This window comes from Lepisosteus platostomus, chromosome 11, assembly GCF_059453375.1.
Source record: "Lepisosteus platostomus isolate fLepPlt1 chromosome 11, fLepPlt1.hap1, whole genome shotgun sequence".
NCBI classification, from domain to species: Eukaryota; Metazoa; Chordata; class Actinopteri; order Semionotiformes; family Lepisosteidae; genus Lepisosteus; species Lepisosteus platostomus.
Window position 1 is genome coordinate 8,600,826 of NC_142621.1, and position 12,866 is coordinate 8,613,691.

At 37.4% G+C, this 12,866-nt stretch overlaps 1 protein-coding gene across 1 annotated transcript; it reads left to right on the top strand.

The window, feature by feature from the left end:
• Positions 1-2,935: 2,935 nt before the first annotated feature.
• sele (selectin E) lies at positions 2,936-8,030 on the top strand. Its single transcript, XM_088598272.1, has 13 exons — positions 2,936-3,185; positions 3,557-3,635; positions 3,760-4,146; positions 4,280-4,384; positions 4,498-4,683; positions 5,077-5,262; positions 5,369-5,554; positions 5,798-5,983; positions 6,393-6,578; positions 6,699-6,809; positions 7,146-7,167; positions 7,275-7,348; positions 7,466-8,030. Exons 1-12 carry the CDS (start codon positions 3,183-3,185, stop codon positions 7,330-7,332), a joined length of 1,695 nt encoding a protein of 564 aa, XP_088454398.1. The 5' UTR covers positions 2,936-3,182; the 3' UTR covers positions 7,333-7,348; positions 7,466-8,030.
• The last annotated feature ends 4,836 nt before the right edge of the window (positions 8,031-12,866 follow it).

Genomic DNA, 12,866 nt, shown 5'->3' on the forward strand with positions numbered 1-12,866 from the left:
AACAAGGTGTCATTTCTTGGGCTGACTATTTTTTTAATTGTTTTTTAATCAAAACTTTAGCAGTGAAGCGTGTGACAGTATTAAGCATTTTTACTTTGGCTCGCATGCAAAAAGCTCTCTGGATTTCCTATTTACATGAGGTGCTTTCCCAGTACAAAGTTATAACGGTAAAACACTTATCCTTCTCGTCTTCAGACATTATAATATAATTATACTGCACATTAAGAGTTTCACAGGCTTCCTTTCTCAATTTCCAAGGGTTTCACCTAAGCCTTGGCTCTGCATCAAGATGATAACACACAGTTTTATACAGTTGAAGGTGCACATTAATGTCCAATTTTTAAAAAGAGAATGTGTTGAGTTAGTGGCATAAAATATACCTATTGTACTAAATATTTTTTACTATACAAATATTTAAGATTTTGCTTATAGCTATGTATAGAGTAATTTGAAGTGTGTTCCAGGAAATATATGTAGAGACTTTCAGCCCAGCAGACGTAGTGGAATTTCTCCAATATTGTGTTGTAGGAAAGGCGCCAGTTTGGTTGTATAAACTTTGTCTGGTCATTTCCTTTCCTGTAATGAGCAGTGAGATTACTGGATTAAACTCCCTTCTGACATCTGTCTAAAAATATTATTTGGTTATGACATCTTCACAACTGAAATATATATATGAAATATATATATATAATTTTCAATACTAGAACACTGATATTGATTGTGGGGTAACGTGTGTGGTGATTGAGTTACGATCCCTTTTTATTATGCACAGTTATCCTGAATGGGAGTGACATCTCCAGGTTCTTGGCTCTATTAGAATCCATAAAGGAGAATTAACGTTCCACCGAAAGCACAATCAGTAATCAAACACAATCGAGTAATTAAACAGTTTCCAAATTGATTGCGTCTTGATTTTAATTGATTGCAAAATTGATTGAATCCATCTGGATTTTCAAGTCATTGTAGTATTCGTTATGTATTCTAATACACTGTATTTAATATTCTAAATTGCATTTATCTAATTGTGGTCTTATTTTTAGTTTAGGGAAACAACTGGGAAATACAATACACCTGCATATTACACATCTTTTCCCACTACTAGCCTATTACCTCTTCTCTGGGATAAACTCCCTCTATCCCCAAAGTGGGACCTTAAGAATTGCCAGTAGATACCAGTATTTAGGGTTGGGGTTTGCAAGGCTCTGATGGTGTCTACCGCCCTGATCTGGCCACACCTCTGCTGTTCCACCAGCATGTTTTTATATATCTCTAAATAATGCTGTAAATGTCAGATTTAAAAGAATAATCTGGTTAATGTGTGCTAGCTGTTTCGCTTGCTGCTACATGGTGGTCCTTCCCTAATTATTTTTTCCATGCCCCAGAATTCCTGAATGCAAACCTGCATACGAACAGAGGGGTATCTAAATTCTCAGTCACAATGTATTGCTTCATTAATGTGAATAAGGTCCTTTCATTCCGTTTTTCAGCTCATAATTTGAAGGGGAAAACGGTTGTGAAAGTCAAGAAAATGTTAGTTCTGCAAACACTCACTGTAAAACTTGTTTGGTCCACCTTCAACAAAGACTAACAGTGGAGACAGATTAATGATTTGCATCAAGTCACGCCATCATTTTCTACTTAATACACTCTTTAATAAAATGTCCTCTTTTTGGTTTATTCTGTGCTTGTTTGGGTATTATACACCTTCTTGTCCAAGTAGCAAAGAGTCAGGAGAAATTATTGAAGAATCATTATATAATATTCTAGAATCCACAGCTGAAGATGAATACCATAGGGTCTCAGCATCTGCAAATTTAACATTCACAGATTTTCTTATTGATGTTTCGGTTTTGTTGACTGGGTCTTGGATAGACGAAGAGCAGAGCGGGGTGAAACCAAGCAGAAAGTTAAGTGCAGCATTCAAATTAGTGGCACAACAGACCAGGATCATGAGACGAATCTAGCTGGTGAGTGAGCCCCATCCCTGCCTCTTGTCCAGGTACCCACTATCGAGCATCTGCATCTCTACATCACCTTGTTTTTGTATAGTAACAAATGCTCATAGTTCTTTGGCCATGGCATCAGGCATTACAGGCTGGAGACTACTTTACAAGCTTACTGACAGTTTTATTTTCATTACAATAGGGCGTGCTCATCACAGAGTAGGGAAATGTCTGGGAGTGAAAGTGCAGGCGTCCACATTCATGGTTACTATAGGTTTGTGATTACTGTGGCTGTTTTAATTGATCAATGTTATTTTAATTTACTTGAATCCAATGCATTAGTACTTTAATTATCATAAAAGGCACATTATGTGAAGGTATAGGGGTGGACTAGTTTATATGCAAATTTGGGAATGGCTCACTGCACTGAGTGCTTGCAAATGTCGAGACCCTACTATAGATGGAATTAAAAGATTCTAGTTTCAATCTATTTAGTTTAAAGTGGCAAACCTCACAAAGGTCCATGGAGATATGGAACCACTCTGCTCCTTTTAAGGGAACTGACTTCACATTGGGAAAAAAGGTCTGGTCTGCTACTACTTTACAATTCTCAGCAGTCATGGGACCATGCGCAGACTCATTTTCACTAGTTTGAAAAAATGTGTCTTTATAAGGACACAACATTTCCCAATAGTTTGGAAAGGCACTGTATAGCATATGCAAAAGAGATATACAAATAAATTGGGCTAAGACCGCTACACTATTTTTACTTGTATATTCACTTCATTAGCTAGCATGAAGAAATAATATCTTTAGCTCAAGACAATTTTTCTCTAAAATTATTTGCTATTTACTTATTTATCTATCTGTCAAAAACGAAATCACATGAGCTCTCCTGGGATTATTATGACAAGAAAACTGCTAAACAGGGTTTCCTGAACAGAACTTGAGTGCATTTCCTTGTCTTCTGCAACTGGTCTTCTAAATGAACACTTCTGCTCGGTGCTAGATAACAATGCCTTTGTAAAGAATCCAAGCAGAGGGAAAACAATTTCCTGTGAGGGAAATTCCAAAGCTGACCATTACAGCATCACAGAAACTTCTGGGAAACAGTGGAAATTGCTGTCAACATACCATATATATACCTGCAGCATGTCAGTGAAGAACACTAGCTGATTTTCTATTAAGACACGAAAAGATCTGCAACGCTGATCCACCAAACAGACCTTCCAGTTTACCATGGTAAGCAAAAGGGAAAGGCAATTATGTGAAAAATGCATTTGCATTTCTTACTACTAATTCATTTTCCCATCGATTTCTTCTCTCTTATTAAGTTTTTATGTTAAAATGAGGATTTATATTTTTACACAGGGAAGCTTTGTTAGTTCTGATTTTAGCTTATGAAGCTAGCAGTAACATGTATAATTAGATTATAAATATTATTTTATTAGACTTTATCAAAATAAAGTAATTAAAAAGAAAGGCTCACTATGTCTACATTTTAATTCACACAAATTAAAGCACGAACCTACTTCAAAACACTTGATTATTAAGAGCAGTTTTCACATTTTCTACAGAATGTCATTAAATGGTTACTTTTTATTTTTCTACAGGATTTTCTTACTGGGAAACAGCAGTTTGAGACCCCCAAGGCTTTTACTACCTTGTTCTTTTTGAGCTTAATATGTCATGGTAAGAAAATGTTTACCCTAAAAATGGGTAAATTTTTTTAAGATCCACTTCTCTCCATTATGTACCTTGATAATCACTGTGCCACTTGTTTTTCTTCAAACTGTCATGCTGTTTTTGTTTTTAGAGCTCTCCATCTGGGGATGTGTTGATAGCTGGTCCTACAACTACTCCAGTGAAGTTATGGATTGGAACAGTGCCAGGGAATGGTGCCAAACGCATTACACCGATATGGTTGCCATCCAGAATAAGGCAGAAATTGAATACTTGAATGAAGTTCTGCCAAAGCAAAATAGATATTACTGGATCGGGATTCGGAAAAGAGGGGGAGTTTGGACCTGGGTTGGAACCAACAAGACACTTACCACAGAAGCTGAGAACTGGGCCAAAGGAGAACCCAACAATAAGAAGACTGCCGAGGACTGTGTGGAAATCTACATCAAAAGAGAGAAAGATGAGGGGAAATGGAATGATGAAGACTGCAAACGGCGCAAAACTGCTTTGTGCTATACAGGTATGTTGAAATTGAAGTCGGCCTGAGCAGTGCCATTCAAACAGAAGTGAAGGTCTGCATTGCTCGTGTGTGACTAAAGCAAATACACTGAAATGAGACTTAAGGAAACTAAACTGTTTTCATTGTTTTCTAGCATCATGCCAGCCCTTTTCATGTGCCAATGGGGAATGCATTGAAACAATAAATAACCACACCTGCAAATGCTATGATGGATTCTATGGAGAAAAATGCGAACATGGTAGGTGTTGAATTTTGATTGTGAGGTTGTGTTGTGTTTCTTGCAACGCTCTTTCAAAAGTCCCGTGAATAATATCAATAATGTTCCTGCTTTCAAAAATTCTGTTCTTTCAGCTGTTGCCTGTGACAGCGTGCAGAGTCCCAGCAATGGGTTTATCAATTGCTCCCAACCTTTTGGAAAGTTCTTCTATAAATCAACTTGTGAATTTGGCTGTGAAAATGGATATAGACCAAACGCTACCACAACTATCCACTGCACTGCTTCCAAGCAGTGGTCCTCAGATCCACCCGTCTGTGAAGGTATGTCTCCGTGAATATTCATTTTACATTCTTAATAAAGGGGCTGTATTTTTTAAGAGGTTAGCTTCACAATCTTGATGTTATCCCTCCTGCCTGCCAACCTGCACCATACAGACTGTTTTCTTTCAATAACAATGGTGCTGAAATAAATTAATATAAATTTGAGTGTGAAGTATGTAATTTACAAATATTGCTGTCAGTTTTCTCAACAATATGGATATTTTGATACTGATATATTGATTTACTTTCCTATAATTAATGTTTGCTTAAATTTATGACGTGACAGAACAGTAAAATCATTGATCATTCATCAGAGCGAATGATAATCCCCATTTTTCTGCACAATAAATGCCTATGCCCCATTTATTAAATCATCTTGCTCTTGTTTTTCAGCTGTTCAATGTGGTGCACTAGTGATCCCTTCAAAGGGCTCGATGAATTGTGTGCATCCTCTTGGCAATTTCAGCTTTGGGAGTGCTTGTGAGTTTGCCTGTGAGAAAGGCTACAGGCTCACTAGCTCAGACACACTTGCCTGCACAGCATCTGGACAATGGAATGACAGTCAACCACAATGTGAAGGTATCTCACTTTGACAAGTTTTTTGTTTTTTCAATTTCCCGAAAACAAAAACAGAATGTCATGGCTTCACATTGTTGCATTGTAACCTTGTCTCTTATCATTACAGCTGTGCAGTGCAGCAGACTGGAAGAGCCCAGCAACGGCAATATGACCTGCTCTCACCCGAACGGGGAGTTCAGCTACAGCTCTCTCTGCCAGTTCAGCTGTGCGGAGGGGTTCGTGTTAAAGGGTTCCTCCACAATCATGTGTACTGCATCCACACAATGGACAGCAGAGGCCCCGCGCTGTGAAGGTAATGATCCAAGTTGCCTTAATCAAACCATAACTAGAGTTGAGAAAACTGTATGCCTATGCTATTCTTTAAACATGACCCCTCATTCTTCTGCTCATTAACTAAAACTGCAAACATAATATTTCTGGCTCAAAGGGAAGTGATTGATTGACAAAGGATTAATAAAGCAATGAGCATTTTGAGTTGTGAACTATATGGTCAGCACATAAATAACTATGTTCTCTCTCATACTTTCTCTGTCAGCTATTAAATGTGCAGCTCCAGGGACAGTGGCTCATGGAGCTGTTGTGTGCAGTGATCCTGCTGACAGTCTGGGCTACAACTCGTCCTGTCAGTTCAGCTGTGATCCAGGATTTGTTCTGGAAGGGGCTGACAGCCTACAGTGTACAAGCCCTGGACAGTGGACTGCACAGCCACCTGTGTGCACAGGTAGAAAACCACACATCTGATTTGCTTATTGGGCTGAGAGAATCAAGACAATCTCCACTGTTTCTTTAGAGAAGAAAAGAAAAAATATTGGCCAAAATGTGTTTCTATTTGAACAGAACAACTATAAAAATCCAAACTAATATAACGAGCAAAAATGATGAATACAAAAATATTCATTAGTATTATGCTCTTGCATAATTAATTTTAATCAGTTTTATATATTATCTGGCTAACAGTAATAACAGATTTTAGAGCTACGGAATGCTTTTCTTCACTTACTCAACATATCTGCTTTGTGAAATGGCACTTAAATTGACATTTCATTTTCCCGAAGTTGGAAAATCGAACAAAATGGAAAATAAATATTGACTGAAGCTTTAATACACCCATCTCTCTGTTTTCGTTACAGCTGTAAGATGTGACCCACTGCCTGAGCAGGAAAGCATATTTACGAACTGTTCGCACCCACAGGCGGAGTTTGCTTACATGTCCGTTTGCCTCTTTCACTGCCGCGACGAGCAGGTTATTAACGGCTCTGCAATGCTGAAATGTGAAGCATCAGGCAACTGGACAGGAGAAATGCCCTCATGTCATGGTACATATTTTAAAAAGTGCACATATATACCTATTGTTAACTTTCAGAATGTTTGGCAACTAAAGGAATTTCAATCCCAGAGGTTTGACTGACACTAACCAAGACCCTTTTTGCTCACAGAACAGCCTCAGTCACTGCACATCTATACAGCTATAAGCGTGGCTGGATCTGTTTCTGCACTGAGTGGGCTGTCACTGGCTGCCTGGATTGTGAAGCGCCTACGGAGGAAAGGTAAACATAGCAATCATTTTCAAAAACCACTTCAAACCACTGGCAATATTAGAGCCAGGTCTGATGAATGTGAGAGGAATTCATTGTTCCCAATCCAGGACAATGAATTGTTTTGTAAACGTATTTAACATTCATGCAACTAAAATTAGGCCAATTGCTGATTTACAATGAAAATAGGTCATCCAGTCAGTAATCAGTTTAATTACACAGTTTATTATAACTTCATATACTGTATAAAAAGTACTAGATATAAAAAACATTGGTTTTAATGGTTATTGCCATTTTGCAGATGCTGTTTAAAAGGTTCTAACAAACTTTGTTTTTGTTCCTTTTCAGCCCAACAGCTTGAATTAAACAGGTAAGATCAACTCTAATTATTGATCCTTTCTGACATCTGTGTTTGCAACTTTTTAGTTACAGTTGTGTTCCATGTAAATGATGTTGTATCTAATTTGTGTTTTGCAGCAGCACAGAAGAGCCCCATCCTCAGACGTACAAAAGCAGCAATGACAGCTTGATTTAGACTTATTATAAGTCAGGTAAATATACACAGTTTCTAACTATTAGATATTTGTACAATAGGCAGACAAAATCTTAATATAGAAAACGTCCAGCTCTTGTGAAATATTTTCTATAAACATCTCTGTATTTTTCAGGATTTGGAAAACATCGAATGTAAGAAAATGGCGCCATCTGAGAAACTGCTTAAATGGATGCACTGGTTTTTAAGACTGGTGTTGTGTTGTATTGTTCAGGAGTGTTTCTACTGACAAGAGTTCTTTTTTCTTAAAGAAAATCCAAACTGTAAAGTGTGAACTGGGGATATACTGTAATCTCATACTTGAGACTTTCACTATAAGAGTGAAATAACATTTTTGTTCTTCCCCAAGGGAGGTGTGAAATAAAACAGGTTAGTTCATGAAAGCTGTTCAGTCTGTATAGTAATAAGCTGCCAGCAAATGATTTGAGACAGTTATACTGGAAAGGCAGACATAAACCCAATTAATGGGTCACTACAAATTTCTGAACTTTGTTCTGGCGTACAGAGATCAGACTTGAAATAAATGTTGTAACAAATTGAATGTTGTAAATATGTAAAGATATATGTTCATAATAAATTTAAATGATATCCCATATATTTGAAAACTACTTTTTAGAAGACTGACTGTACTTGTTATTTATGTCATTTTGTATTTAAATAAATGTTTTTTTACCTTGTTACCCATTGTTACTTTAATGGTGCTCGCATTAAATACATTTCTTGTTTTTTTACTGAATATAGAAAATGCCGCTTGGAATTTGGTATTGAATCCTGTTCTTGAATCTATTAATGGAGATCATCTATTTACACAGTTATATATAATATGTATACAGTACATGTATACAGAAAGAGAGTGAAAGATCTCAAAATCGAACACCAGAAATATATATTCATGAATTGACAGAAAGAAACAATTGAAAAATATTGCAATTTAGATTCTTGAACTTAATTATTCATACTTGAGTATATTGCAGCTTACACTGTTGAACATGAGTATTCATACTTGAGCATTGTGGATTTATTGATTTACTCTTGACTGTCAGGGAGTGTGAAGAGTCTATGTATTTAAAGTGTCATCCATAAGTATTGGGACAGTGAAGTTAAAATTGCTATTTTTGCTATTTACTCAAGCAATTCGGATTTGAGATGAAAAGATGAATATGAGGCAAAAGCACAGAATGTCACCTTCTATTTCTGGGAATTTCTGCACATACTGTATATGTTTTAATGTTAGAGAACAATTCCACTTTTTGTGTTCCACACCCCATTTTAGGTCAGCGTAAGTATTGAGTCAAATTAACTTAAGGTAAATTAACGTAGTATAAAACTTAGTATTTGGTTGCAAATCCTTTGCACAAAATCTCTGCATCAAGCCTGTGACCCACTGACACTCTTGGTTAGTTCCACTGAAATGTTTGACCAAGCGTCTGCTGCAGCTGTTTTCACTTGCTGTTTGTTCTGGGGAGGTTTCTGACTTCAGTCTGCTTTTTAGCAAGTGAAACGCTCGATTGGATTTAAATCGGGAGATTCACTTGGTTAATCTAAGACTTTCCACTTTTTTCCCTCTGATGAACTCCTTGGTTATGTTGTGTGGTGGTGTGTTTTGGGTCATTGTCTTGTTGCATGATGGAGCACCTGGTCAATGAGTCTGGAGGCATTTTCTTGTAGACAGGCAGACAAAATGTTTCAGTACACTTCTGCTTCTATAAATCATTAGTTACATTATCAATAAAGATGAGTGAGCCAGTTCCAAGCCCACAGGTGAAGTGCTGTGCTTTGGATCTGTAGTTTGATCCTTTCTCCACACTTACATCTTGCCATTACTTCGGTAGAGGTTTATCTTTATTTAATCTGTCCATAACATTGTGTTCCAGAACACTACTGTCTCATGTCTGTACGTTTTAGCAAGTTGCAATCTGGCCTTCCTATTACTGGTGCTAATGGGAGGTTTGCATCTTGTGGTTTAGCCTTTATAATTCTAGCTTTTGTTAACAGTAGATTGAGATACCTTCACCCCTGCCCTGGGGAGGTTGTTGGTGATTTCAGCGACAATTGTTTTAGAGTTTTTCTTCACGGCTCCGATATTTTTTTTATCATCAACTGCAGTTGTTTTCCTTGGCCAACATGGTCTTTACGGAGTGCTAAGTACTCCAGTGGTTTCTTTCTTTTTCAAGATATTCCAGATTGTTGATTTTGCCATGCCCAGTTTCTGTGCTATGGTTCTGACTGAATTTGTCTTTTCTTTCATAAACAGTTCTCTAGTCTTCATGTTGGTTTAGGCTGACTGACTTCAAAGACAGACAAGAAAAGGAAGAGCAAAGGCTACACATTACTACACATTCACAGCTCTTATATACATGCACAATCAAAGCAAGAGGAAACACCTGTCTCATAAGAAACGCCTGACAGCCAATTATCCCAATACTTACAATGTATGCTCACCTGCAATGGGGGGAATTAACACAAAACATGATATTCTTCTAAAACAGGTACAACATATAAGCACAGAAATACCAAGAAATAAAAGATAACATTCTGTGCTTTTTCCTCATATTAACCTTTTCATCCCCAATATTGTATAAGTACAGCGTAAAGCAAAAATAGCAATTTTGACTTCACTGTCAAAATACTTATTGAGGCCATCATACACTGAAAATGTTGTCTTTCTAGACCAATTAGACTACTTGTGGTGTTCCTTGTAAGCTGCAATGGTTTAATCAAAATATTATTCATTTTGGAACTTGTGGATTTAGAATGGTAATACTTAAGTTTTAGACATCTGTTACAAATGTCCACGAACAGCCTAGTAATATGTTATCAAAAGTTGTCTAAATAGATATAAAACATTAGTAGATTGATTACAAATCTTCCTTTGATGTAGGGGTGTGATCAATAACTTAATTGTCTCGGTTAAAACAAGGTTCATATCACCTTAGTGTAAATGTGTAATCTATGACACAAATGAATGCTTTAGAACGTTATTCCAAAAAGCATATTAATGTGAATTCCTTGGTAATAAATAACTGATATTAGACTCATTATACTGGCAAAACAACACATTTAGTCTCCATGATGTCTTGCAATGGATCAGTGTCTTATCCAGATGAGAGTCATGTGCTTTCTAGTCCACTTAACTCTCCCGAAACCAGGACAAGTTCTAGCCCAATGAGCCACTGTGGTTCTGGTCTTTACCTAACCAGTCTATGATGTTCTAAGTGTTAATATGTGATCATAAAGAACTAATATACACCTTAAAAGTTAAATTACAGACTACACTCTTGTTTTTGAGGAAGCGTGAGACTCTTTCATTTGTTCATTTTCTGTTCAGCATTTCAATAGCTACTATTTGGCATAGGTCAAGATGCAGAATAACATCCTGAAAGGAAGCTTGTACAGAACTATTAATTATAGGTATGTTCCAGTCTGGCAGATGTATAACTGCAAATGTTTGGAAAACATGTTGTACTGTGTTCCATTCCATTGTTCCTCTCCTTTTCAACTGTTTCAGCAAAATACAATGTCAGAGATCACATCTCCTCATCCAGTTTCCTCTAAAAAATGTCTTCTTCCTCCATTACAGTAGTTTGATATAAGCACAAACTGAGAAATGTTGAATTTGTTTGATTTCCTTTCATTTAGTGTGAGGTAAAGGTCCTTTGACAATGTCTGGAAAGGTAATTTGTCTGATGAAGCAGAGGTGTCTAGGGAACTGAACCACTAGGGTTATGCATGAAAACTTTCTGCCACCCCTCACGTCTATCCATTGTCACGCCCACAACTAACCAGATTCCAACGCGGAAACATACTCACTCTCATTGCACTCCAGCCCTGTGCACTTCTAGCAAACCACATCGTTCTGACCCATCAACCAACCACAGCACTTCACTAATCACCACACCTTCCACCTCCCGTAATACTTAAACCTGCGTTACCCTCTGTTCACTGATCGGTATCGGTCTCTCCTTTAGGAACTCCTTACCTCTCCCTCTTGTCTAAGTTAGTTCTCTAGACTTTTCGGAATTGAACTTCAGATTTAGTCTTCGACCACGTCTACAGCCTAGCCCCTTTCGGATACGAGACTTCTTAGTCTTCTCCTCCTACCTTTTACCTGCTCATCTTCAACAACTAAGACACCGCATAGGGGCTAACTACTCAGTTGGCCTGCTGGCTTGTGACATCCCTCTTCTAAATGCTTCGTCTAATACCGGGTTGCCAGAGAACTATCCCAGCCCAGCTATTAACAGGCGCAAAGCAGGATACACTGTGGACAGGACGCCAATCCATTGTAGGACAAACACACACTTACACCAGGTCCAAATTTCCCAGAAGCCAATTATCCTACCAGTAGGTCTTTGGACTGTGGGAGGAAACCGGAGCACACAGATGAAAACCAAACGAACACAGGAGGAGAACATATAATTTCCACACAGATAACACCCCAGAAATTGAACCCAGTTCCCCAGCCACCCCACATCACTTACAATTAGATATTAATCCAATGAGAAATGAGAGGTGCTGACTAGATAGCACTGGGTATCACACTGAGCTTTCAACTCCATTAGCATCTACTTCTCCTTCATTAAGTAATGCAACATTGGGGGGACTTTTTAACATAAGTCCTTAGGTAGAAAATTTAAGGGTAGTGTGACTGTGCGGGATGGGTGAGGGGGTATGTCTGGATGTGGGAATGACATTTTCAATTTGGTATTTGATTGTGCCTGACAGTACATAGTTCTTGCAGTTCTGAAATGGCAGTTATGCTGAGTGCTATGCAGGTCATTGAAGTAATATGTAACTTAATAAAGCTTATTAATAATCTCCTGGCACACAAATCCCTAACAGTCCTGGAGAACTGGATCCCTATAGTGTTATATTTCAGTATCATATTTCAGACACAAAAATTCATTAATAATCTATTAAATATCAAAATCATCATGGCAGTCAAATTAACAGAGATACCATATTAATAATCCAGGGATTAACAAAACTAATGAACAAATAATATATTTGTCTCTGTGTACATCATTCACACTCACAGATCCCCCTGGACCTAGAATAAGTAAGAGGAAGCCACATCACTATAAGTGAAGGGTTCTGAAACAGTGACAGTCTGTCACTGGATCACAGGGATGATACGAGACTCCAGCAGGAAAATTCTAACAATTCAATAACAGTTTGTCCAGTTCAAGAACAAATACAATAATAAAAATGACCATTAATTCATGGTTAATGTATGTCCTGGATGTAAATAAAATGCAAACTTATAATAGTCCTGTTTTATTCAAGTTTTACTTTTCTGTCAAGTAAACTAAATGTACAGTGTCTGTGTTGTAACAGTTCAGGTTGGCCAAGAGATTAACATCCTTGCTCTTTCTATGTGCACCATTCAAATTTCAAAAGAAAACAAAGATAGCATAATTCTTCTAAAAAATGCATTTATATGCAAATGCATATAATTCAGAAAGGAAACGGGAGTGAACATTTTGTTAGACATATATATATACTCACAACTGGTC

Excerpts from the sequence above, each read along its gene's own strand:
- sele (XM_088598272.1), top strand. Across the intron at positions 5,555-5,797 it reads AGAGGCCCCGCGCTGTGAAG|CTATTAAATGTGCAGCTCCA; the intron begins GTAATGATCCAA and ends TTTCTCTGTCAG. Across the intron at positions 7,168-7,274 it reads CAACAGCTTGAATTAAACAG|CAGCACAGAAGAGCCCCATC; the intron begins GTAAGATCAACT and ends TGTGTTTTGCAG.